Source organism: Malaya genurostris, chromosome 2 (genome assembly GCF_030247185.1).
Source record: "Malaya genurostris strain Urasoe2022 chromosome 2, Malgen_1.1, whole genome shotgun sequence".
Classification (NCBI taxonomy): Eukaryota; Metazoa; Arthropoda; class Insecta; order Diptera; family Culicidae; genus Malaya; species Malaya genurostris.
Window position 1 is genome coordinate 201,279,014 of NC_080571.1, and position 27,246 is coordinate 201,306,259.

At 36.9% G+C, this 27,246-nt stretch overlaps 1 protein-coding gene across 7 annotated transcripts in view; it reads left to right on the forward strand.

The window, feature by feature from the left end:
- LOC131427047 (dual oxidase maturation factor 1) overlaps positions 1–27,246 on the forward strand; it is a 95,405-nt gene that overhangs the window by 57,827 nt on the left and 10,332 nt on the right. For all 7 annotated transcript variants that reach the window (XM_058589932.1, XM_058589931.1, XM_058589934.1 and 4 more), the window contains 5 exons: positions 13,392–13,422; positions 24,887–25,086; positions 25,794–25,851; positions 26,101–26,455; positions 26,532–26,743. In XM_058589932.1, coding sequence (XP_058445915.1) covers positions 24,922–25,086; positions 25,794–25,851; positions 26,101–26,455; positions 26,532–26,743 — 790 coding nt within the window. In that variant the 5' untranslated portion in view covers positions 13,392–13,422; positions 24,887–24,921. The remainder of the gene's footprint in view (positions 1–13,391; positions 13,423–24,886; positions 25,087–25,793; positions 25,852–26,100; positions 26,456–26,531; positions 26,744–27,246) is intronic.

Genomic DNA, 27,246 nt, shown 5'->3' on the forward strand with positions numbered 1-27,246 from the left:
CTTACAATGAAAATGATTTTTCTTTTATATTCCATGGAAACTACTACAATATGCATATTTTTGGAACGGGTTCAAAGAGTAGATTCTGGAAGATGATGTTTGAGGTATTTTGGAAATCCAAGATACATTATTGGTATTATCAGAACGGGTTTGATGAGTAGATGTTGGAAAACGATGTTTGAGGTGGTTCTAAAATCCAAAATGACGACTTCCGTTTTATTTGCAATCCTTGAATACCTTTGCAATATGGGTGTTTTCGGATCGGATTTGATAATTAGATACCGGAAAATGATGCTTAAGCGCGTTTCAAAAGGTGGGCTTAGGTGCACAGAAAAAAATATGAATTTTACTGGTGACATATTTCTACAAACGATACAATTCACTACTATTTAGTTTTTCAAATGACGCAATATTCCGCTCGCACAGAATTTTAGACATTCCGAGCGTAATTTGCACTTGGATACCAAGTGCAGGTGTATGGATTTATATGTACCTTATGATAAAAAAGAACTGTAATTTTCATTTTAAAACTCCCGCGCTTGTCCAATCGGTAAACTTTTATTCTCTCAACGTTGGTAACACTTTTATACACATTCTGTCAAATTTTGACGCATATCGTACGATTAGTTTTTGTTTGGCGTCTATACAAAGAAGTCGAAAATTTTTCGTGTGGCGATTTTTGTAACGGATGAAAATTTAGAACAACGGCTCGCCTTCGAAGCGCCATTCGGGCGATTTTTGTGCGGTTTCGACGTCATATTCATAGATCCACACCTCATCACCAGTAGTTATGATGCATTCGATGAATGTGGGGTCACTATCTGCGTTGGAAGTCATTTCTTTGGCCACATCAACACGACGCTATTTTTGAATGAAATTCAGCTTTTTTGGAACCAGCCGAGAAGCGACGCGTTTCAAACCCAAAACATCAGTTAAAATGTGTTCGGCTGATCCATAAGAGATGCCCAATAACACAGCAACCTCTCTAATCGGTACAAAACGATTTTGCAACACGATTTGCTTCGCCGATTCAATGTTTTCTTCAGTAACAGATGTTGTTGGGCGACCAGGGATCTCATCATGATCCAAGCTTGTACGACCACCGATTCACCAAAGGCCTTTTCTAACATTTTCAACGTTTCGGAACACTTAAATCCATTTGCAACACAAAATTTGATGCACGCACGTTGTTCTAAATTTTCATCCATTATAAAAATCGCCACACGAAAATTTTTCAACTTCTTTATATAGAAAACCAAACAAAAACTAATCGTACGATATGCGTCAAAATTTGACAAAATGTGTATAGAAGTGTTGCCAACATTGGGAGAATAAAAAATTACCGATTAGACAAGCGCGGGAATTTTAAAATGAAAATCCCGGTTCTTTTTTGATCATAAGGTATCAGTTATTCAACGAACAGATGTGCTTGTGATCTAATGTTTCTCGGTTCAAGTCGCGCTGTTGTTGTCGATCTTTTGTTTTTATTTCATTCGAATTCAAGCCATGTAATTTTCATATCACACAATTTTAGTTGTTCTTGTATATAAATTTGTGAGAAATACGACGCTCTATTTATGTGCATCTTATAAGCTGTAAAATCACAAGGTTTTTTCGAACTGTGTGTATCGATATACCATTAAGACCATTACGATTTGATTGAAGCTAATTGAAAAGTAGATGTTTTTCAGAAAACGGTTTTTGCAATATGTTTTTACTCTAGATCTTTACTCCAGTTCATCGTTTTTTTTAAATATTGTGCTATATGAATTATTTCGAAACAACCAAAACAAGCAGACGTCTAAAAAGCTTGTTCGAGCGCCTTGCATTATGGTTTTATATTGTTATAGTTGTATTGAATGATTTCAATATTAAACAATTGAACAATTGAAAGTCTTAATCTAATATAAAGAAGCAACCTCAAACATAAATCTTTTGCTTCAAGTCAATGACCGTGTTCTTAAGATATTTTTATTTTCAGAATTACACAAATAATATCAGTCTTTTTAGTGTACGTGATAAAATCTAGAAAAGTACTGTTACTTTCATAACGACATATTTGTTATCGCCTTCAGATTTTCAGCAACTATTCAAATCCGTTCCGAAAATACCCCAATTGTAAAGGTTTTTAAGGAATACCATTAAACCGGAAGTCGCCATCTTGGAATTCAGAGACCTCGTTTTCCGACATCTACTCATCGAACCCATTCCAAAAATATCCTTATTGCAAGGGTTTTTGAGGAACCGGTAGGAACCGGTCGTTTTTCCGAAATGTGAAATAGTGGGAAAAAGCGAAGAAAAATGAGATTTTTTTATTTAATTTAGACTATTTTCAGTCTTATCTGAATTACTTATAATGTGTTGTGATTTTCTGCGCTATGTTTGGTTTATATTAATCAATTAATCAATAATCTTAAAATGAAATATGAATTTCGGAGAATTGAAATTGGGTATTATTTACACATCTGAAAACTCTTAGTTTTAATGGTTGGATTTAAAGATTAATTGATAAATTTTGATCGAAATTGATCACATTTATCAGCTTGCACAGGTAGTCTCATTCAAATAAAATTTGTATGTGTACAAACAATATAAAATTTGATCCGAAATTTTCAAATATATTAGGCTTACGAAACGTGAATAATGTTTTTTATTTGTTAAGTTTCATAGCTAGTAATCGTTTAAACTCAAGGAAACTAATTTTTTCAGACACCTTCAAAGTATATGGAATATGTCAAAAGTTGCAATCTCATGACAAGCACGTAAATTCGACTCTTCAATAAATGTTAATTAATTCAGAATCACTGTTTCTGTTGGACACTTCGCTGTTGGTTTTGTTTGGCATTGTTTTCGTCTTTATCAATGTAAAGGATTAGAAGCGTAGATAGTAGTAGTACACATGCCATATTGTGTGGAATGTTTCATCATTTTTAGAGTGTTTTATTGTAGAAACTTTTTCAATTCCGGTCAGATGTGGAGACGGTTCAGAAGAATTTCTTTTTTCCAAACAAATCAAATAAAAAATACTACATTCCGAAGCGGAGATTGACGTTCTGTTTCAGTAGACTTTAAAGTCGATTTATCAGTGTGCAAGGCAATTGCATGGTTAGTACCATTGTCAACATTCCATTGTACCAGTTCGCTTTCACATCTCATCCAAGTCAGTCGATAAAACAAAACCGCTTACGTTCGGGACAGAAGAAACCAAGTGCAGTATTGTGTAGTGAACAATAGAACGACTTCGAAATGAGTGAACCAAACGAACAAAAGCTACCGCCGACACGAAAAATACAATTATTGTTGACTTCAAGCAGTGCAAAATTCGACCTTCGATACGAGAACTTGAAGGTATGCTTAAGGAGCAAATGCATCTTGGCATTAAACGTGTGCATTTACTTCAATGCAATAAGACCAATAATGTTGTTTATATCCAGTTCTATAAAGAGTTGGATGCAATTCAATTCGCTAAAGACAATAATAATGTGCACTATGTGGAGCATGAAAATATCAAGTACAACATTCCAGTATATATGGAAGATAGTGCTATAGAAGTGCGTGTGCATGATCATCCCTCAAGCGTCATCGGTTCTTATATTCGCCATACCATGTCCCAATACGGAGAGATTTTCTCTATCGAAAAAGAAAAGTGGAAGAATTTTTTCAGTATTGTGAGCTTTCCTACAAGTCTAAGTCTAAGTGCGGTTACGTAACCTCTACCATTGTATCTCCGGAACCAGAAATGACAGCTAATTTATTTTCAAACTTGATTCACAATTCAATAGTAGCTTTCAAATGAACCAAGGCGTGATAATATCGGCTCATCCGTCTCTGAGAAAATTGAGCGGTAAATAAACAACGCGTTTTGTCGGTTACGTCACTCAGTCCATTATATCTCAGCAACCAGAAGTTTTAAGAGGTTAGACATCTGTCATAAATATTCAGTTTATATTGATTCAAGTTTATTTTTTTTAACTTGTTTCTCACTGTGTTAATTATGAGCAACTTTGTGTTACCTAAGTTGAAAGTGATTCAACAAACAGTTTCTGCACGATTAAAATCTATGGAAATGATGTGAAACGAAGGCAATTGAGTGCCTTATGAACTGAAACCGAGAAACAATAAAATGTGGCTTGCGAGCAGCTCATTCACTTGCTATGAGCTGAGTACTATGAGCTGCTACAACTTGGGGATACGATCGGTGTAGGCTGCAATTGATGCGTTTGAGCCATGAATCATGAGAAGAAAGGTCGGAATACAAGAAAAGACATGATAATGTTGTTTCCTTACATAGCAAAGCTCGGCCTTATGTCGCAAAAGTCATGAAAAAATATTTGGAAACGCGGCAACGGGTCATTTTGCCGTACCCGCCGAATTCTTCTGACATTGCTCCTTCTGATTACTGGTTGTTCCACCGGATGCAGCTCGATCTGGCTTCTTTCACAGAAATCGAAAACTAGCTTCAATCTTGGATCACCTCGAAAGACGAAACATTTTTTTCGAGATGGAATTCGAAAATTGTTTAACATGTGGGAAAAGATAATATTTAGCGATGGACGATAGTTTGAATAATCTTTGAATTCTAATATTTAAAAATTAAATGTTTTTTTGTTACCCCTAGTAATTCACAAAATAACAAAACGACTCTACCAATGAAATGACTGTTGGTGCAATAACAACCGTTATGACATATATTTAGTGTGTCTTCATCGAAATGTACTGTAATAAATGTACTTTTCATTACGTTTCGTGTTAGACTCGTCAGTGCAGAGCAGCTCTAATTGAACAGCTTAGTGCAAACTTAAACAGTTCAACTTGAATCGCTAAGCAAACGTAAAGTTAATGCTTTTTGCAAATTTTTTTTTTCACCGAAATGCCATGTCTTTACTAACGTGTTGAACGAAAATGCTGCTTTCGGCGAGTCTAAGACGCACTGTTTCTAAGTTGCAATGACGAGCCTAAGACGAAATGTAAAGAAAAGTATAAACGGTTATGTGCCCTAATCATAAACATAGGATAACCCATAGATGGTAATAAATGTCATTTTATTTTACTTCATCTGACGTTCTTTTATGACATATTTAAATGATACATGTTTGATTCATTCATATGAAAACTTTTTTTGTTATGGGTACAATTGACTCTTCTCAAATATTTTTATCTGTTCTCGTACAATTATAGAAAACAAAACCAACATCACAAAATATTTTAGATGATCAGAAAGCTCTACCCAATAACCTTAAGATTTAGTATATTTATTGATATTATTTCCATAAATTGCATATGGGACATTCATGAACTTAACTGTTCGAATATGCAATATTTCCGCGTGACCGCAGGTTGCAAAACGTTTCTAACTGACATTTACTGCAATGGGATGTGTTTTACTAGTTGACCTTCTGAATCATACAAGTAGAATAATAGTCATTAACTGTGGTGACATCAACAACAAAATCGAATAATTCACATCTTCGTGCGATGCTTTCGATCAGAAATCAGTTTTACATTAATAATAGCCAAGGTCCAAATTTTCAACATACAAAAGGCGAATCGTATATGTCATTAAGTTAGACGATTGCCAAAGTGTGCCATTTTCGAGTGTAACACATCTAAAATCCAATCAAGATCCTTGATAGTAACTTTTCACCAATTCATCAAGACAAAATACCGACCTATAACATCCTATCCATGAACCAACGCCGACTGATCATGTGCGGACCATAAAAACTAACGGAAACCACATTTCAAGTGACGCAATTATTCATGTCCACCGTCCGCGACAGGGGCGCAGGGAATTGAACTACCGCAGACTGGGTTCGAAGCAGTACCGAAACGCATATTTAAAACCATTACAATCGATAATCGAAAGTGATTCCGGTGCGAATAAACGATGCAAAAGGCGACTTAAAAATCAAGACTTCACGTGGTAGAACTGTGGACTGTGCGGTGCGAGCAATCAACAGTGACTTGAAACGTAGATCCGCAAAACGGCAAAAAGACGTCATCGAGCAGCCAGTCGATCCGGTCCGTGTAGCGGCAGCGTGAACTACCTACGTAGAAAACAACAGGAAACCTTGACAAATGTCGCTGCCACCGAAAGGCACTTGAACGCGGTTATTCTACAGCAAGCTAGTTTTACACCTTCGTTAGGCCAGCTGATTGAACGCGCCGGAATGCACACACTCGCGCTTCAATTCGGAAGTGCGTATTGGAATGTGAGCAAAAAAATGAATGTCGGTATTAGGACTGTCGCCGGTGTTTTTTATAGATTGAGCAGAGTTGCAAGATATCGGTACATTAAAATGAACAAAAGTTCAGTATTTTCATTGTTTCGTGAAGGGAAAAATGTTTAACCACATATTTTGAAAAGAGAAGATGATTTGTTTTACAAATATCACTATTCATCACGATTCATTTAGGTTTATTTTATCTAAGTGTGTTTTTTTTTTTCATTTTGTAGACTATCTTTGCTTTCATTTAAGGAAAACATGGTACTGCTTGCTTTTCTCAAAAGTTGCTGAAATTTAACAAAGAAATACCGATGAAACTAAAGTTTGCTCCTTATACATACACTCGACAGTAATTATACTTAAAAAGAAAAGAACCAGTTATTGATTAGAGCTGCTTTTTCAGCTTTTCAGCTTATCATATCATTAAATAACTGTGATGTAACAACTGATGCTGGAGACGTACTACCCAAGTAGCACTTGTAACTTGTTGAATTTTCACATGTTGTACAATTGTTACAGAATTGTTACTTATGTCAGATATGTTGAGAAAGAATATATCATTATTGATTGTGTAACTATTCACTGTTCACTTTCACAATAGTATCGAAATCTAGTTGCCGTATGTTCGATCCCGACCTGGAAGGATTCTTAGTGTCAGTAGAATCGTAACAACACTCATTCAATGGTTCTATACACTATGAGTCGGTTGCGAAATCTTTTGAAATAGAAGGTCAAATTTCACAAAAGGAATATAATATCAAAACTTTGCTTTTTGCAAAATTTAGTTGAAAAGACACAAAACTGGCAGAAATAAGAATATCACCACAAAACATGCAAAAACTCTACAGTAAATATGCGTCGAAAACGGAACTCAAACAGGAGTTCTTATTGAAAAATGCCTCTTGCTAAAATACAGTGGGTTCTCTTACAACGCGGATTCGCTTTCGAGGGCGACCCAGAGCATATGAGATTAGGTCTGATTGGGGCTGTAAATGCTTATCTCGCTTCTGTCAAAATGATGGCACCATAGAGGTTTCGGCAAACTTGTTGTAGTTACTTAGACCCACAATTTAGAGTAATTTGGCAGACAATTAGTTAAGAACTGCTCCTCCAAGAGCGCTTCGAAAAATGCATGAATAGTTAATTTGCTTACAAAAGACAAAACGAGTTGAGCTTCAAGTATCTTGCAAATTATGATATTTTGAAGAATGTGGGAATTCAAGGTTTGTCAAACGGCAAATGTTTTACCTCGGAATTACTCCATTAATTATACTTAAAAAGTATAATGAATACAAATTTGAAAAACAAATTGTGTGTTTGAATACAAATTTTAATTATCAAAATTAAGCTCTTACAAAAAAAAGATGTAGAACGGTTCTATTTGTTGGAAACTTGTTATTAATTTCAGTGTATACATTGTGAAAACCTTGTTAGCTAAGGACTTGCCCACCAAATGGCGCTAGTGGGTTCCCAATTTAGACGATAGTGAATTTATCATGTGACGCTTTTTGTTAAACCCTTTTTATACTGAATTTCAGTGTTTTCGGACAGAATGTTTTGGAGTTCAAAACAGATTAAATAGTGTAAACAGTAATAAAAATGTATTTCACTTGGCGGCGCTAGTGTGTAATTATATGTTGAATATTTCTGTTAATCAAGATCGTGTTGATGTTGATGTTGATCGTTTCTTCGAGAAAGGGTTTAAAACTTGTTAGATGATTGAAAAACCCGCTGCCACTTTTTCACTTCGTTCCTAAAATATAATATCCCAGAGAATATAAAACGAAAAATACGCGATACTTCAGCTATAGTGACGCGAATGTTTGAAGCGATCGCATCTATTTCTATCTTCTTATTCGAGTCAATGCATTGAATGGAGATGACAGATCTCTCTCTCTCTCTCTCTCTCTTTCTCTATCTAACTGGTGTTTTTGTCTTTCTCACTGTGAAAACCGACTTTTGAACCGAGGCCCGGAGGGCCGAGTGTCATATACCATTCGACTCAGTTCGTGGAGTACGCAAAATGTCTGTATGTGTGTATGTATGTATGTAACATTTTTCTGCACTCGGAGATGATTGAACCGATTTTCAAGAACTTAGATGAAAATGGAAGGTCTTATAACCCCACACAAAGTTCCTGAATTTTATTCGAATCCGACATCCGGTTCCGGAATTACAGGATGATATGCACAAAAAAATAAAAATAAGTGCACTTACTTTTTTCAGAGACGGCTGACTCGATTTTTACAAACTTAGATTCAAATGAAAGATACAATTGTTCTTCACAAAGTTCCTGAGTTTTATTTTGATCCGACTTCCGGTTCCGTAGTTACAGTGTGATTAGCGAAAAAATTCTTATTTCTTATTACTTCCTCACTTTTCTTAGTGATGACGTGTCCGATTTCAGCAAACTTCTTAGAGATGGCGTGTCCGATTTCAGCAAACTTAGACTCAAATGAAAGGTCTCATAAGAAACTTTCCAATTTTATCCGGATCCAACTTTCGGTTCCGGAATTATAGGGTGAAGTGGAATAAAAATATCGTCACTTGAAGCGGCGAAACAAAACAAGTGAAAAATTTCTAAACTGGCCTCGAAACCCGGTTCCGGCTATGCTGGTTCTCGGTTTCTGATTCCGGAAGCACCGGAAAAAACCTGTTTTAATCCACCTAGTGGATGCCTTTCTTATATCAATCATACTATCATATATAATACTGTGGTATTCTTCAAAATAATTTTCTTCGATTCTTAAAAGAATAACCGAAATCGGTTATCGGTCTACTGATAAAAACTATCAATTTGAAAAGATTTGAGGTCGATTTAGAGAACTTTTTAAGGTTTTTCCCCATTTTCAGTGATGGTATACAATTTTTAACCCACTTTTCCCTATGTTGCGGATCCGGAAGTCGGATCCGCATGAAATTCAGGAATTACGTATGGGACCGCAGGACCTTTCATTTGAATCTAAGTTTGTGAAAATCGGTTCAGCCATCTCTGTGAAAAGTTAGTGCACTTATTTTCACAATTTTTTGCACATTTTACCCCATAGTTCCGGAACCGAAAGTCGGATCCGAATAATATTCACGAATATTGTATGGGGCCACAAAACCTATCATTTGAATCTAAGTTTGTGAAGATCGGTTAAGCCATCTCCAAGAAAAGTTAGTGCAAAAAAACGTTACATACACACATACGCACATACACATACTGACATTTTGCGTACTCGACGAACTGAGTCGAATGGTCGGTTTTCACAGTGATTGCATAACTTTTCTATATGAGAAAGGCAAAAAAAGTAAAATAATTTCTAAACTAGTCTCAAAACTATTCCAATCAGTAGTTATGGTCAGTAGACGGCCAAACATTAATTTGGCTTTCCTTGTTCCTAGGTTTTTGATGAATGACCGAAGATCGTAGCCATAAATTCAAAAATGGATCTCAGACACTTTTCTCGAACCAACTTCGATTATACCGGTTCCCGGATACCGGTTTCGGAAGTACCTCTTTTCGTTTCCTCAGAGATGACCTAACCGACCTGAGTTCTTTTTCACTTTTGTTTTTCAAGAATCAAAGAAAATTATTTTGAAGAATACGTGAGATATTAGAAAGGCATCATTACACCACTAGGTGGATTAAAACAATTTTTGTATATGGGATGAGTCTGAGATGATTAAGGTTGCAGTCACCCTAAATAGTTGGATATTATATTGTATTTGTTTTCTGAACGGGTTTGACAAATAGATTATGTTTGCAATCGATCCAAAAAGTTAGATAGCGTCGCAGAGTACAGACATCTAAGTAGATATTTCAATGTGTGTAAGAAATTTAACGGTGGTTTAAAAATTCACCAAGTAGCAATTCTCTTGTAAAGACGCCTCGAGCATCCCAGTAATGCCTTATGGGTTCTTGCATTCGATCTTTCATACAATGGTAATCAATGCGTGCAAAGCCGTGCGCAACGGTGATTTTTCATCAGATTTTTACTTGTATGCTTTACACAGCTTTTTGAAAAAAAATGTACTAGCTTGGATGTCTGTTCTCTGTGATAGCGTCTTACGATTTATCAATATTTCTTGAAAAATCTGATGAATTGAGTGTAGTATAGACCCGTTTTGTCTTGAGAGTTGAGTAGTTGAGAACTGTCACACCAAAAGCACATTAGTAAGGATTGGGTAAATTGTATCGCTTTTAATACCACAAAGTTGGATTACGCGTAAAGATAATATTGATTATTCGGAAAGGTGGCGATCCTGAACCAGTTTCTGTGCAAAATATAAATTATTGGCAAAACATAAATGTATTTAAAAGAAATCACTCTAACAGGTTGAACTTGTGTACCGTATTGTTTACATAATCTATCAGAATTATCTGTTTAGAAGATATTGTTAGATGATTGAAAAACCCGCCACCGTTGTGGCCATCTGATTGTCATAGGTAACAATGGATTTCCACGGAATTCTTGTATCTTGACCGAAAATCACATAAGAAGGTATAGCCTTCTTCAAGTGTATGCGTAATAAACGTACGCCATTTAGAATACCTGGGAAAAAATTCTTCCACTTTTCTTTTTCGATAGAGAGAATCTCTCCGTATTGGGACATAGTTCTGCGAATATATGCGAATCGGTGACGCTTGAGGGAAGATCATGCACACGCACTTCTATAGTATAAAATTTGTACTCTCCGCATCGCAAATGCGCTAGTTCTCAATACAACGTAGATCACGCCATATCTCAAATGTGTGATAATTTAGGAGCTATATATTGTAAATTAATTTAAACAATTCTTAAAAAATGATGCTGTCGTCTGGACTTCTTATTGTTAACTCGACATCCAATGCGTCGAAGTCATTCAGTATAACCTTCTTCGGTATACTCTTCGCATACTTATTTGGAGGGGTCCCTACAATCTTCCCAGCCATCAGAAGCGTTATAAATTTATCGATTTGCACTTTTTATCTGTTCGCCGAAATGTCTCTTTGGCCGTTTACGTAGCAGTTTTTTTTTTGAAAAGTCAATCAGCATTATCTGATCACGGCCTTTTTCAGAATGTATCGTCTATTGATTCTATCATAATTGCTTTTTTGTATCGGTTGAACTATCGTAATCCGTTGACATAAAGGATGAAGAGATTTATTGCCTGATGAAGACCGAAACTATGAAATTTTCGCTTCATTTCCAGGTTCAATAAAAAATTAAAATAAAAAATAAAATCAAATAAGCAAAATACATGTCACGTTTTATGTACCTAACAATATATCTAAGTATATAAATAATCAAAACTTTAAAATGAAGTTCGAATTTCAGTCTATCAAGCTCCTCAGATTTCAGATGTCGATGTCGTTCAGTAGCTTACAACAGTTCTCAATTTTATTTGAAAAATATTTTTATTCAGGCCTATTTGCGGACAAGCTTTGCGTGGCCGATTGAGCCGATTTTGTAAATAATAAATTTAAATAAATAATAATAACATGCACACGCACTTCTATAGTACTATCTTCCATATATACTGGAATGTTGTACTTAATGTTCTCGAGCTCCACATAGTGCACATTGTTATTGTCTTTTGCGAATTGAATTGCATCCAACTCTTTATAAAACTGGATGTAAACAACATTATTTGTCTTATTGCATTGAAGTAAATGTACACGTTTAATGTCAAAATGCTTTTGCTCCTTAAGCAAATCTTCAAGTTGTCGTATCGAAGGTCAAATTTCGTACTGCTTGAAGTCAACAATAATTGTATTCTTTCGTACCGGCGGTAGCTTTTGTTCGTATGGTTCACTCATTTCGAGATTATTTCATTGTTCACTACACAATACTGTTCTTGGTTTCTTCCGTCCCGAACGTAAGCGGTTTTGTTTTATCGACTGACTTGGATGATATGTGAAAGCGAACTGTACAGTTCTCAATTTGTCGATCCTCCACCAACTCATTGTCAAATCGATCGATAACATAACTCTCGTAAACAATTCTGATTTTCAGTTACTGAACCACCTTGTAGATACAATAAGAACTGTTCCGTCAATTATTTAATGGATATTGATAGAATGATTCCGAAATCTATTTTTTACTAAACTTAAAGTCTCTCGAAAAGTTGTTCGAAGATTCTAGACACTAAATTATTCGCGATATTTCATGTTCAAATTATTTTCTTTATTGTAAACATATGAATTATTGCATGCTCTTTTCAAAACGCCTGATAGAGTAGTTCTCTACTAATTGTCCTGATTGATCTGATGTTGATGGAGTAGTTCTCAACTAATTACCTGCCAAATGACTTTGAATGGTGGGTTTAAGTACCTACTACAAGTTTTTCGAGGACATTGCTTCAATCAGTCGAAACCCGTCTCATATATCGTGGATTCGTTGTTCACGCCTTCGGTGAACCGCGTTTTACGAGACCCCACTGTAATAAGTAGACCTGACATCATTTTTGGATGATATTAAACGAAAGTTAAATCAATCACAGTAGGTTTCGTAGGTATATATTACCGCTTGAGCAACTAATTTGTAAGATAAGATTGACAATAGAACTCCATCGTCCATACGAAAAGTAACGAGTTCAATTGGATTGTCATCTTAGATGTGTTTTAGCATATCTCAGGATTGTTAAATTGGAAAAACAGTTCTAGAAAGTTAGCAAGATTAGCGTTTTCCAAATAAAACATTCCGTATTGATTAAAAGTTGATCCAAGTTGATGAAAACTTTACATCATAGCGAATGAAATAATATAATTCTATAGAAATCTTCGCTTGTTCTGTGGCCCGGCATAATTTTTGTAAGTCCAGCAGTCGCTTCTTCCACGACAGACTGTCGGGTGAGGTCTGTGCAAGTGACAACCATAAAAGAAGTTTATAATAAGATTATAATATCAAGATGTAACTATAAAATTCTGGTTCAGAAAAATCAACGAGAAATACAATTACGATGCTATCATATGTGATTCCGGATACTAATTTCATGAGAATTTTCTCGTGACAATTTTGCAATATTTGTTTCCAAACCTTTGCCTTTCGTGCCATTTACCCTTCGACATTTGCCTCTATGATAGCTTTTTCAATGTGTCAAATTTCTTAAACTGTAAAATATTGAAGCCTAAACCGTCTGCTGATAAATTTTAATTGTATTCAGTTTCACTAACCAATTGTTTTTTGTTGTTTTCAGATCAAGCGGTTTAGTCCGCCGCAGTAAAACTGTAAGTATTAATTGTTGGTAAGCTGGCATGAACTATTTTGAAACACGAACAAATTGTAGCAGTTGAGACTTTATTTTTGCATAAAAAACCGTTTACAATTTTGTTCAGTCATATCAGCGCATCGGCTTAAGGTCTTGTATCCTTGAGTTGTCAGTTTTCCCATGAGAGCAAGATTGTGATTTTTCGAAAATGATTGTCACTTCAACCATCATTCAGTTAATTAGTTAATTAAATCCCTAAGATTTCTTCATTTTGTACGCGAAAAGCTTTACGCCACTAACTAGGACCGACAACACCTCCATTAAGCCGTCATTACCATCATCATTATCATGCGTCCTCATAATAGCACATTTCACAGCAGTCTTCGCAGTAGTATTAACACTTAACACCAACAATAAAGCTAACCACCAACCCAAAACAAAAGTTGCATAGTTGAACCCGCGCTGGTGGGTCAACTGTGCCACTCATGCAGCGATAATTAAGATCCTATTAACGATCAATGGAATATGACGCGGAAAGTATGTTTTGGACAAATGTTTTGAGGGACAAACATTTCTCATATTTCGCAAGTTTCCGAATATATTGGCTCAAATTATGCGTTGTTTTATTGCCGGCAGAACATTGCCGATTGCGAACAAAATGGTAATGTAAATCATATTGTTTCGGTAAATCCAATAAATTTTACCGATTATAGAATTTAGAGTGGGGGGTTGGTAATTGATGTAAAAAGTTTAACCAAAAGTTACAACCAGTCGCTAAATGGTGACAACCAGCAGTCGTAGTAGTCTTTTCCACTAGTCATTCAGTTACCGTTAGAGTGCCTATAACCAGAGTGACGACATCTCATCCGTAATATTGGTAACAATTCAAAACATTTAATTCGAAATGTTGGCAGCTTCGTTTGCTTTACATTGTATTTGACAGGTCATTTGCTGCTATTCCAAAAGAACAGCTGTCGTCACTCTGATTAGAGGCACTCTAGTTACCGTGTACTCCAAATATCGGCTTCTATGTCTGACAAAACAGAAGGCCAGCTTCCGCATGGGAATGTGGGGCTAGGGTTTTGCTTTGCTTTGAAACAAAATGAACACAATCCAATCATGTTGAATGTGGTCGGGAAGGTGATTGTATTAAATTGTAAAAGTCAGAACTTTGCCCTGTAAAGTGGAAGGTGAACTTGTGTCGCAGTATTTTATGTTTAGACCTTTTGTAGTTTAGTTCTTGCTAACGCAATAATGTGCATAGTTTTGATTTTATATTCAGTTACAAATTTATTTATGAATATGACGAAACAGTCTAGATTGACTCACTGTCACTATAATTGAGAATACCTTGACGTGACAACCCAATTTAGTTTTCCCAATATTACTATGCAGCTGCGGAACGATGGACTTCAAATCATCAAATGATCAAATTCAATCTGTATTGATTTTACACACTTATTGTTTTTCGTTGCCAAACGCATTAGAGCAAATTTAGCAGCTGCCAGCTTCATATGGGATGTTCTATAATATAATTGAAACTGAAACAAACGTATCCCCAGTAAGCCAGTAGTTTCATTTATTCGAATAGTTCTACTGTCAAATTTGAAACTGGTATACGCTGCCGTTCTATTTTTTCTATATTTGAAACACAGATACAACGCTGCTAGGGCTGGCAGTTTATTTTATTATAAATTCTAGATTTAAATTTTAAAACTGACATAAATTATGCATCTAAAACTAGAACACTCCTGAACATGGCCTTATCGAGTATTCGGTAATCATCTCGGCAAAAGCTAAAAGTGCTGAGTCTCGGTTATCTCAAATTTGACAAACGCCAGTTATTGCCGAAATTGTCAACAAAAAGTTTTCTGTCTGTTCGGCTTACCCTTTACTGAATGTTCGGCAAAAGCAACGAAACGTAATTTATGAATTATTGAGTTTTCAGTAGTGTGTGTGTGTGCGTATGTGTGTAAGTAACGTTTTTTGCACTGAACCGATTTTCCCAAACTTAGATTCAAATCAAAGGTCCTTTGGTCCCATATGTAATTCCTGAATTTCATCCGGATCCGGAAATATAGGTTAAAATGTGTTAAATATTTTATACCATCACTGAAAAAGGCGAAAAACCGTAAAAAAATTTCTAAATCGACCTCAAAACTTCTCCAATTGATAGTTTTTATCAGTAAACGGTCAAACAAACCGATTTCGGTTATTCTTTTAAGAATCAAAAAAAATTATTTTGAAGAATACCACAGTATTATACATGATAGTATTATACATGATAGTATTATACATCATTGCACCACTAGGTGGATTAAAACAGGTTTTTATTGTAAGCATTCATACTTACGTTTCGAGGACGTACAATTGCAAAGTTGCCAATTGTCGAATATATTTGTTGAAATGTCGTTGAAGTTCTTTGACATATCTTATAATGACTTCCCGACGGTAAAAGCAGGATCTGGAAGGAGCTAATCATCTACAATTTGTAGTGGACTTACTGGATACTTAAGTGTCGCTCTTTGGGCTAATTCCATTTTTTTTAATGGCTACCGGAAATTTTTTCCGAAATATTACGTCAGAAAATAATTGCGTAATGCCAAGCGAAAATGTAAAACGTAAATGACAGTTGTCTTACCGAATATCGGTAAATAATTGTTAATCACCGATATTGAGAAAAAGATGCACTTTGCCGAGAATCAGTAAATCGGAAAACATAACATCGATTACTGAGCAGTCAACAAAATTGTATGTCACCGATCTGTCTCGGCATTTTTCTTCACCGAGCTCTAGAATTGGGTCTAAGTGTGTAAGCTCTGATAAGTTGGACTAACAACAAACGACATTGAAATCGTAGTACGGTGTATAACATGTTCAGTCGTGAACAATATGCGATTAACATCGAGGTGCTCAGTATCGAGTATGATAACGTTAAATACAAAATCCGAGTGTACGTGGTTGACAGTGCCTTAGAAATGCGTGTACATGACCCTTCCTCCGCAGGTCAATGAATATTACCTTTGAGGGTACATGTTGCAGTACGAAGAAACGATTTCCGTTGAAAAGGAAATGTGGCAGAATTTTCCCCGGTATGGCATGCATGTGTTACGTGTGCAATAAGGTGTTTCCATCTTGCGTCATATTCGGTTAGGGCGAAAGGTGTCCTTGTAAATCGCTGGTTATAAGTCAATTCTGTTCACAGCTTGCTCGTTACGGTAACAACTAACAGCGATTGCAACTTCTCAAGCTGTATTAACGCTCCCAAAACGATGATTTTGACTGCACTAAAATTGACAACAGCAACGAAATCTTAACCATTTAAATTTAATTCAATATGCAAAAAATAATGCAATTGCAAAAAAACCGTTGCTGTAGTCGACGAGAAAATTAACGAACATGCGAGCTAACGCCACATGTCACATGCTCTGTACTTAAATAATGAGTTCCGAATGAAATTCAAATACTGAAAAAGATATTTAATATTCAACATAAATAAATGAAGATCACTATTATTGTTGTTTATGTTGTATTTTTATTTTATATTTATTTGGATTTGAACCAGTAAACCGTGACTATCTGGTTTCGTAATTGTTTTCGAATGTTTCCATGTAAGTAAAGGGCAAATTTTCCTCGGAATCCATTTTACTTCTGTACCACCGACACATAATAGTAAATAAAGATAAACTTAGACTAGCTTTAAATCACAGAACTACTCCACTTTTTATCAATACCATTACATTGATTTAATGCAGCTACTCAATTTCCTTACACTGTTATTATTAAAGTTTCGTTGCTTCAAAATATTGCATTGAATTTCGATATATAGCACGGTGGAAGGTTGTTGTAAGATAATACTTAGTTGCATTTTGAATGCAAATTTAATGCACATTGCTTTAAAGTATGTAGGATTAGTGTAATGATACATCAACAATGTAAAAATAGAGTTGTAAATGTCGGTGATATAATGCATATGCGGTTACTTGGGAAGTCATTATCAAGGTAACAGTAAATAGTCCTTTAGACCGCTAGATGATGATTATAACTGTTGCTATACCCACCACGCAATCCGTAACTAAGTTACTGGACGGTGATAAGTCACTATTTGTTTATTTAAGCAGGTTGATGAATGATACTATCATCATTGATTTGAGTGAGTCTCTGTTATCTTAATCAACATATCGCTTCCCAATTTTTCTTCTTTGAATACTTGTTAGAAAACTTTGATATTTTAACTACTAACGAGACCAGACCAACACTTGCTACGAAAACAGCATTTTGTTATAAACTTGTTACAGCTTGATGATCGAGATAGCATCATGACGTTATAGCTCTATATTCTCCGTTTCTTTGCAAAAAAAATTTACACTCATTAAACAGTGACACTTACGTCGTAGAAACCGAAATCGCTTCGACACATCAGAACAATTGCTAGAGAAAAAGTGTCTGAACTGTTTTTGTTTTTCTTTTCAACAGCTATTGCACTCCTTAAGACAACCCCGCTTCAAGACGATTCGGCCTTGAAGCAAAAAGTACCGCACTCTATCGGTTGCTACTGTGCTGCGTTGATGACAATGCGAAATCCACATTTGCTGTCAGTCATCGTGGGGTACGGGAAAGGTTGGGGTTGGAGGTGATGGGTGTAAATGTTAATGTGAGAATCATTTGCGAGAATTTCACGCGAAACATCGTGCTTAGGGACAAGGCAGCATCGTGCGTCTAAGTGGTCAAATTGGGCTCCGAACGCCTTTGCCAAAGTTGAGGTGTGCAATTTGAACCCATGTGTATCTGCGAATTTTATCGCTATATAAGCAAGTTCGAATAATTTATAGACGGCAATTTGGCATTAATTATAGTTGTTCGAATATGATTCGCTGGTAGAAATTACGCATTCAATGAGCGGAACATAGTTGAAGCAGTGACTTGACATTTTGTTCATACTTGTAAATATGTCTGAATTAATCAAACAGTAAAATACAGCTTGTGGTACGAGATAGAGTGTCTAGAATAATTTTTCATTATAATAGCTGTAAAAAAATTGAAGATTCAAAACGATTTTACACAAACCTTGATTGATTATTCTAGAAATTTAAATCTTCGAACTCTATAACTTCGTAAAGTGGTAGTGCTCAAAAGTTTAAGCATCTATGCACATCCGCCATCTAACATTTTTTTTGAACTAGCGGTTATTTCGACATTGGTAACCTTAATGTGACATTAAGGTTACCAATGTCGAAATAACCGCTAGTTCAAAAAAAAAATGTTAGATGGCGGATGTGCATAGATGGATAAAACTAAGTTTCTGTCAAATCAGAAATGACTTCTGATTTGACAGAAACTTAGTTTTATCCTTCCGCTGAACGAAAATGGTTGTGTATACGCTTGAGGAACGCGTGAAAATAGTTTTACTTTGAAACTGGGTTGGCGATTAGCTTGAAGAAGACGTCGATTTTTGCCAAAAAATCATCTTCTCGGATGAGGCACATTTTCATCTCGGCGGGTATGTTAATAAGCAAAATTGTCGCATCGGGGGACGGAAAACTCGCACGTTATCATGGAGAAGCCGATGCATTCTCAGAGAGTCACGGTTTGGTGCGGATTTTGGTCTGGCGGCATCATTGTGCCATTTTTCTTTGAAAATGAGGCAGGAGCCGCCGCCACGGTCAATGGCGAGCGTTACCGCGCCATGATTAGCGATTGGTTCTTCCCGTTAATTGAAGAGGAAGACTTGGACACCATTTGGTTCCAACAAGACGGCGCTCCGTGCCACACAGCCAACGCTACAATCGATCTTCTGCGCACAGTCTTCGAAGATCGAATTATCAGTCGAAATTCGGATGTCGTTTGGCCGCCTCGGAGCTGTGATTTGACGCCGTTAAACTATTATCTTTGGGGGGCTGTCAAAGATAAGTGTTATGTGGACAAGCCAGAGACAATTCAAGCCTTGAAGGACAACATTCGTGCAGCCATAGCTGAAATAAAGCTGATACAATCGAAAATGTACTGAAAAACTGGACCGACCGTATGGGGTACTGCAAGGCCAGCCGAGGCAGCCATTTGATGAAATTATATTCCACAATTACCCGGAAGAATTGTACTTTAATATGAAAAAATAAATTTTGAAATCGGATGAACCGTTTGTGTTTTATTGAATGTTTAAAAAAAGTTACATGCGGACCCTGTACTTGATGTTTTCTTGCTCCACATAATGGAGGCTACCACGTTTGGCATAAAGCCGTTTGGCAGAATACGTTTGGCATAACGACATTTGGCATAATATTTATTTGGCATAATGGTTATTTGGCATAATGGTCATTTGGCATAACAGTCATTTGGCATAACAGATGCTGCTTAATAGAATTTGTACTAATTTACTGCAATCTTGAAAGGTCTAATGCGGCTAGCGTTATGCCATCGTTTCCAATGATCTGCTGTCCGACTTCGCTGCCGCTCGTTCGTACTTAACTAAGGGATAAAGACTGTCCCAGAAAATAGGGACGCAACCAAAAACCGCTGCCATTTCGCAATGGTTCAGAATCTGTCAATTTTTATGGCTGCGTCCTCTTGTTTACACTCTTCTCTAACCACTTATGCAGTTGTTTATTCGTTTTCATTAGTTTGTTTCGAAATGCGTTGACTTTCATCAGAACAACGTCGAAAAATTGTGTACAAATGGTGCACAGAGCGCGGACTGTCACTGAGAAAGATAGCAAAAATGGAAGGAGTAAATGAAAAAGCCGTGCGAAATGCAATCAGGAAGTTCGGTGAGGATAACAGCTTCGAGGATAAACCGAAAACGGGTCGAAAAAAGGTCCTGCTAACCCTCAGTTGGATAAACGTATACTGAAGGCGTTCGAGCAAAAGAAGGAGGTTTTAGTTCGGGATGTGGCCAAAAAAGTGGGCACTTCGAAGACAAATGTTCTTCGTGCTAAAGAACGTTTGAATCTTCGAGTCTATAAGAAGCAGAAACAACCAAAACGTAGTCCGAAACAAGAAGCATCGATCAGGCCGAGGGTTCGAAAGCTGTACAATGCGATTCTTGCTGGAAATTTGAACTGCATAATCATGGACGATGAAACCTACGTGAAACTCGATTACAAATCCTTGCCGAGACCACGATATTATACGGATGACAAATGGCATTATGCCAAATGATCATTATGCCAAAAGACTATTATGCCAAATAACCGTTATGCCAAATAACCGTTATGCCAACTAACCGTTATGCCAAAAAACCATTATGCCAAATAGCGTTATGCCAAACGGTATAATGCCAAAAGATGTTATGCCAAACGGGCGGCACTCCACATAATGTGTGTTATTTTTGTCACTAGCATATCCAATTACTTTGCTCTCCTTATAGAACTGAATGTAGACTACGTTATTCGTGTTATTTAACTGCAGCAAATGCACCTGTTTTATTTCGAGGTGCATTTGTTCTACGAGCGAGGTTTCAATTTATTGCATCCCGTTCGAAGTCAGAAACGACATTATATTTTCGTATTGGTGGCGATCCTTTTTGTTCGTTTGGTTTAATTATTTCTAAACCGTATTAATATGATCATATGCGAGAATTAAAGACTGTATTTATGCATGCAACATGCAACAATTCCGTCTGTGTATAGTTGGCCTTGATATGAAAATCGCGGAAAGGAAAAACGATATTTTAACGACAAATTTTTTTTTTGCTGAATATGCGTGCCCCAAGCTTCTCTTTTGCGAACCGTACACCAGAGTGTTCACCGACATGTACATTCCGGTGAAAATATCTGTGTTCACCTCAGAGAATTCGAGCGCTCTACTCTAGCACTTCGATGTGATCCAGTGCTAGGAGAGAAAAAAAATAAAAACGCGATGTCATGATGCGTGTACATTTTGTGGAACAGTTGTGCAAGGCCGATTGATGGCATTTAATTCAAAAAATGTTGGAATCGTCTTTTACATCAACAATTTCCTACATTTGATTAATTTATTCTCGTATTTTTATTTGTTAATCATTTTAGTTTATTGTTATTACTTACATCTCATGTAGGGGAGACCAGGGCTAGTTGGCCGAACGGCCGATTGGCAGAGTAGCTTTTCTGAAAAGGCCATTATGCGCAGTAGCGACTTCTATAATGAGTTTGTTGGATCATTAGATCACCCACGTACCGACGTGTTTCAGTGTTGTCGTCAAGGATGGCTTTTATCGTATCAAAGAACGTTCACTAGCAACTCTTCAATGATTGAATCAGTGCCATCAAAGAGAAACGGAAATTATCGCAACAACAAAAACCTGGCATGGCTCATTTAACATAGAATCGACACCAGTGCGAGAGCGAATTTCTCTCGATGACATTTCTGAGAATCAAAGGTTAGCACGCTGCTGTGGGGATCCTCTCTGAAGCAACAAACGGTCGCTTATTCTCGTCTCGCGATCCGATTCTATACAGGCAGTTGACAATTGCGATAGAATCATTTTACTATTGCCGCTTACTCTAACTATGTGCATATAACCTTTGTATAAGTTGTGTCTATGAAAATGTCTGTGAATGCTCCACACAAGGGTTTTGAAATATTGCAACCTAGTATGAGAATCATCAAGTTGAATCATCGATTCGATTTTCTGCGATAATTGTCAACTTGCGATTCTCTCTTGGGAAATTCCACACAGCAACGATCATTATCTGACTGTAAATTTCTTTCAAGGGCGTGAAATACTCAGAGTATGAAGTGGAGCGAAAAAATGTAGCAAAATTCTCTCAAGGTTCATGCATTGAGAGACTCGAGTTCTTGTAGCGTATTCTACCGGATTGAAAATGTTGTATACAATATAGATAGCAATATAGCAGCTTCTGTCAAATTTTCGGCAATCACCAACACTGGTTGTCGTTTGTGCAGGAGTACGTTTTTCTAAAGTAATACGTGTAACGTGGATCAATTTATATTTGATTTCCAAAAACGTGGTATTATTGGAAAGGGTATTCAAAACTTTATGAAATAGCATATCGGTTTTCAGTATAACCTTACATTTATTTTTGTTAATAGTGATTGTTCTCAAAAACATTCATTGGGTCAGGATGGCCGAGTTTTGTGCGGGGTTGGTCGGCCGAGTTGTAATTTTAGCTTGTAAGTAAAGTAAAGTGCACTTGGAAATATTACTCTTTTTTTGGACGGAATTGGTTAGTATGTTTATATTGATGATTATAAGGAAAAACATACATGAGAAATAAGTAATGGAAATAAATCAAAATCATTGATAAATAGAAATAAGATATCAGAATCATTAAAAGTTGGAATTTATCGATATAAAAGATTATTCCAGTATTTTATTAATCAAATCCCATCAAAACTTTTAGCATTTAGAGTTCTTGACAGGATTTCTCGAAGATTAACTCAACTTCGAACAATCAGTAAGAATCTGCTGCAGATGTAAGCCATCCTGAAAATAACAGACCTCTCTTCAAGGCAAGTATGCGAACTGATTCGGAGGAGCTTCAAGGTGAATCGCGAATTGATCCAAAATTTTACCAATTCTCAAAAAAAGTAGCATTGGTGGAGTAAAAAATGAAACCAAGCGTAAGCGCGAACGCTGGAAAAGGTAGAAAGGAAGCTGAAAAAGTTCACTCATGCTGCCGAAACTAATTCCAGGATAGTTAAAAAGACTCAAAACCTAAAAAGGGGAGTTTTTTCACGTACTTACATAATAAATTGATGAATACTAACTTTTGTCCATTTTTTATATATATAAAAAATAGGTATAGAATTCGCTCAAACTTTAGAAAATTTTTCCGAGGCCCGGAGGGCCGAGTGTCATATACCAATCTATACAGCTCGACGAATTGAGCAAATGTCCGTGTGTGTGTATGTGTGTGTGTATGTATGTGTGTTGTCAACTAAGAGGTCGAGATCTCAGATATGGCTGGACCGATTTTGATCAAACTAGTCGCAAATGAAAGATATCCCCATCACCCAGAACGCTATTGAATGGTTTTGAGATCGGATGTTTACTTTTCGAGTTATACGAAGCTTTATGTCAAAATTTTCAGTTTTTTGACAGTATCTGTCACATTTGACCTTGAAAACAGAATATGTCTCCAGACCTAGATTTCGCACGATAATAGCTATCCAACAAGCTATTATCCTGAGGTGGATTTAACTGACTTCGGCTACACCGATTTTCGAATTCCGGTTCCAGTATCGAATCGATTCTCAAAGCTCAATCTTTTTCTCAAAGAAGACCAAATCGAATTTCAAAAACAAAAATTCAAATTAAAGGATTTATGGTTCCATATCAAATTAATGAATCTTATCCGATTCTGGAATGAGGGTGATGAGTTTTTAAAATTCATTTGGATATAAAATATGAAGATCAAAAACAGCTTCAAAGTTGGACTCTAAACTATTGCAATGCATTCGTCATATTAATTTATGGCCATACGAATCGTTTTAGGTTATCGGCACTAGAAGTACCGCAAATAATGACGAAAAGCTCTAAACTGGAACTTACTTCGATATCTCATGGAATGTTCAATCGATTTGCACACGTTTAGATTCAAATTCGATCAGATTTGCAGTTTCGACATTAGGGTAATGAGTAAATAGAACATTAAATTGTCGCATGAAACGACGGTCATTAAAATAATGTCATGAGAACTAAAACACCGAAAAATATTCATGCAAAAAAACACATGCGGAAGTTAAAAAATGGTATCATCTCACTGCTAGGTGGATTAAGCACGTTTTTAACTAATGAAAATGTTTATTGATACAATTGATGTGTTTCACATATTTTTTAAAACTCGGCCGGGGTAGGCTCTGGGGTTGGTTGGCCGATTTTTTTCTCAGCACTTGATTGTTAATAACTACTTTTCTGATTTTTATTCAGGAATGAAAAAAATCACATATGTGCTCGAAAGATGTATCTTCATGACAGAGCAAAGCATTTATCAAAACGTCTAACCAGAAAGAGTACAGAAACTCCGAAAGCGAAACTCGGCCAACTAGTCCCGGTCTTTTATTATGTAGCAAACTGCCACTTTCAACGGTATCACATTTCTGGAAATCGGATGTAAATTGATTCGCATTACACACATTACTATACAAACATTGAAATTTACTCTCCAGCACAGAAAAAATAACACAAAAAACCCGATATTAGGCCGGTACATGAGTGATCCAATACCCCTTCAAAATCACTGTAGATGTCACCCTTCGGTCAACCAACAACGGTCTCCCCTACAGTCCTTAATGCGTGAAAATATTGCCTTTGAGGTAGGACCCTCAATGGTTTTTTTTATAATTTAATTTTTACATGATATCTGTAAAGATGTTGATAAAGAATCGTACTCTAACACTGATCGAATAATTTATTTCCTTGAATGCTTTTCAGTTTTCAATCTATCGCTTATCACATCATAACCAAGAAGTTTCTCAACATTGACACACCCTGATGTAAAATTAGTTCTATACCTTTGCTAATCATTCGCTTTTATAAATTGCAGGTTTCCACCAGCGTGACGAGCGACCTTCCCTTACGATGAAGGGTTGGTTCGATGCCTTTCGAGACGATGGAGCGCCCACGCTGTACTCGTTTTCGAACCGAACCCCCGTCACCGGCGATGTTTCGATTGTGGCCGTTTGCGTCATGTTTGCCACTATCTATTTGGCATTTCTGGTCATCTTCCCCGGTGTGCGAAAACAGGTAACAGCTCCCCTTCAATATCGATCGAATTGCATAAGACAAAACGGCCTCACATGAGTCTGGCGGTTTACTATTATTGGTCTGCCTCGTGAACAACATACCGAAGAGCCTCGTGTGAGCTTGGATTTAAATATCATTGCATCAATCCTCGATTGAGCTGGAAGCTAGTCGAAACACGGTCAACCACCCAGCGAACCATGCACAAATGCGCCACTCCACCAAACAAATACAGCTTGCATTTTGGTGCTGAATCCATACTCATACGATCGTCGGTACACCAATCGCTGCCTGCGAATCCACTGGACGATTATACACCTAATAAATCCTTATACAGAACCAATAAGTATCCAGTCAAACGATCGTAATTATAGCTATTACATGTTTCTCTTTCGAAGATAAATAGCGGCGTAATAAAAGTGTGCGCCAGCGTTGAGATAGGTCAAGAAAATCGTCGGAATCTATGTGTGTAACTTTGCACAATTTCCAACGGTTCAACATTATGACTGAATAAATTGTCCCCAAAGTGCAGGCTCGGAATCATCTGTGACCAAAAAAAAACGATGTAAACATAAAATTCCACCGCACAGCACCTTTATGCAATTCGGAGAATGTCTATGCTGATTTCTTTTTTTATTTACTTTGAACAACATGAATCTTGTTAGTTTTAGGAACAAAAAATCAACATGATCATTTTTTTATTCTTTCAGAGATTCACAACTTTTACGTCAGTTACGCTTAGTTTATTCGTAGGACTAGTCATTTTAGGTAAGTAATACCACTTTCCATATTGCTCTGAATTACTTTATGTAGGTCGCGTCCGTTTAATATTTTGAACACGACTTAATTCCGTGAGCTAACAATCGTTCATGTTTGCTACATAGTAAAAGAACCAAAAGCTTGTAAAGCCATTAAGCTTAGTATAAATAGTTGAAATAAATCCAACTGAGAAAAAATACTACCCAGTGAGATGGCCATTCTCGTTCCTCATTCTTCCTATTCTCTTATTGATTGCAGTTACACGCCTTGGTTCAGCCTGGCACGTGGCCCATTCGACCATCGTCGCCCCCTACAAAGCATTCTCCCGAGAGAAACTGCCTGCCAAACTCGGAGCTCACATCGGATTGATGCATATAAATATAACACTGGTGGCGCTTCCGGTCGGAAACTGGACACCTCCGGATATCGACTTCAACGAACAGTTCAGCTGGAATCAAGCAAATGACATGGGGAATTCCTATCGCAACGCACTTCAGCGTGGTTTGCCATATCCCATTCTGACCGTGGCAGAGTATTTCAGTCTGGGACAGGAAGGGTTCGCCTGGGGTGGCCAATATCGGGCAGCCGGTTATTACGCCAGTATCCTACTGTGGCAAGTCTTGCCGATGATTATCGACTGCTGTCTGGTCCAACGATGAATCACTCAATTCAGATTTTATTGTTTGCAGGGCTTCGTTCGCGTCATGGCTACTGATGAATCTACTCCTGGTGGCCGTTCCCCGTTACGGGGCCTACACGATGACACTGACGGGGATCCTGCTGATCGGGGCTAGCATCGGTTACAGCATGATGCTACCGAAGCGACCATTGACTATCTACATCGAGGGAGGCCACATCAGTTTCCAGCTGGGTTGGTGCTTCTGGCTTGTACTGGTCGCAGGTTAAGTATCGTTGGTTTGTTGTCTTAAGTATGGATTTTGTTTGTCTTTCCTTTTTGGTTATTCATATTATTGAACCAAATTTATTTTTTATTCTTTGCTTTGAGGTAGAAAAACTAATTTCAGAGGTTTTTCCTTCTCTCCTGTGAAACCATCTTTTGAGAATCCTTGGAAATGAACTAGAAAGTTATGGGTCTACTTGGTAGATCCGAAATTGTGCGAATCTACTTCACCAAGTTTTCATTCGATATAGATTACTCAAAAAATATATGTATTACCTTTCAATGTCAGATACGTAACCGGATGACGTGAATATGAGTAATGTACGATTCAAATAGTCCGTCTCCTTCCATCACTGTCACCGGAACGTCAGCGTTTCTTTACCGGAACGTTTAATACTTTCGGGGTTTTCACACGTTCCGTTCGTCAAGACGTTCCGTGACGGTGACATTGTATCTCCATAAAAACGCATTCTACTAATTTTGACAGGGACGGTGATGGATGT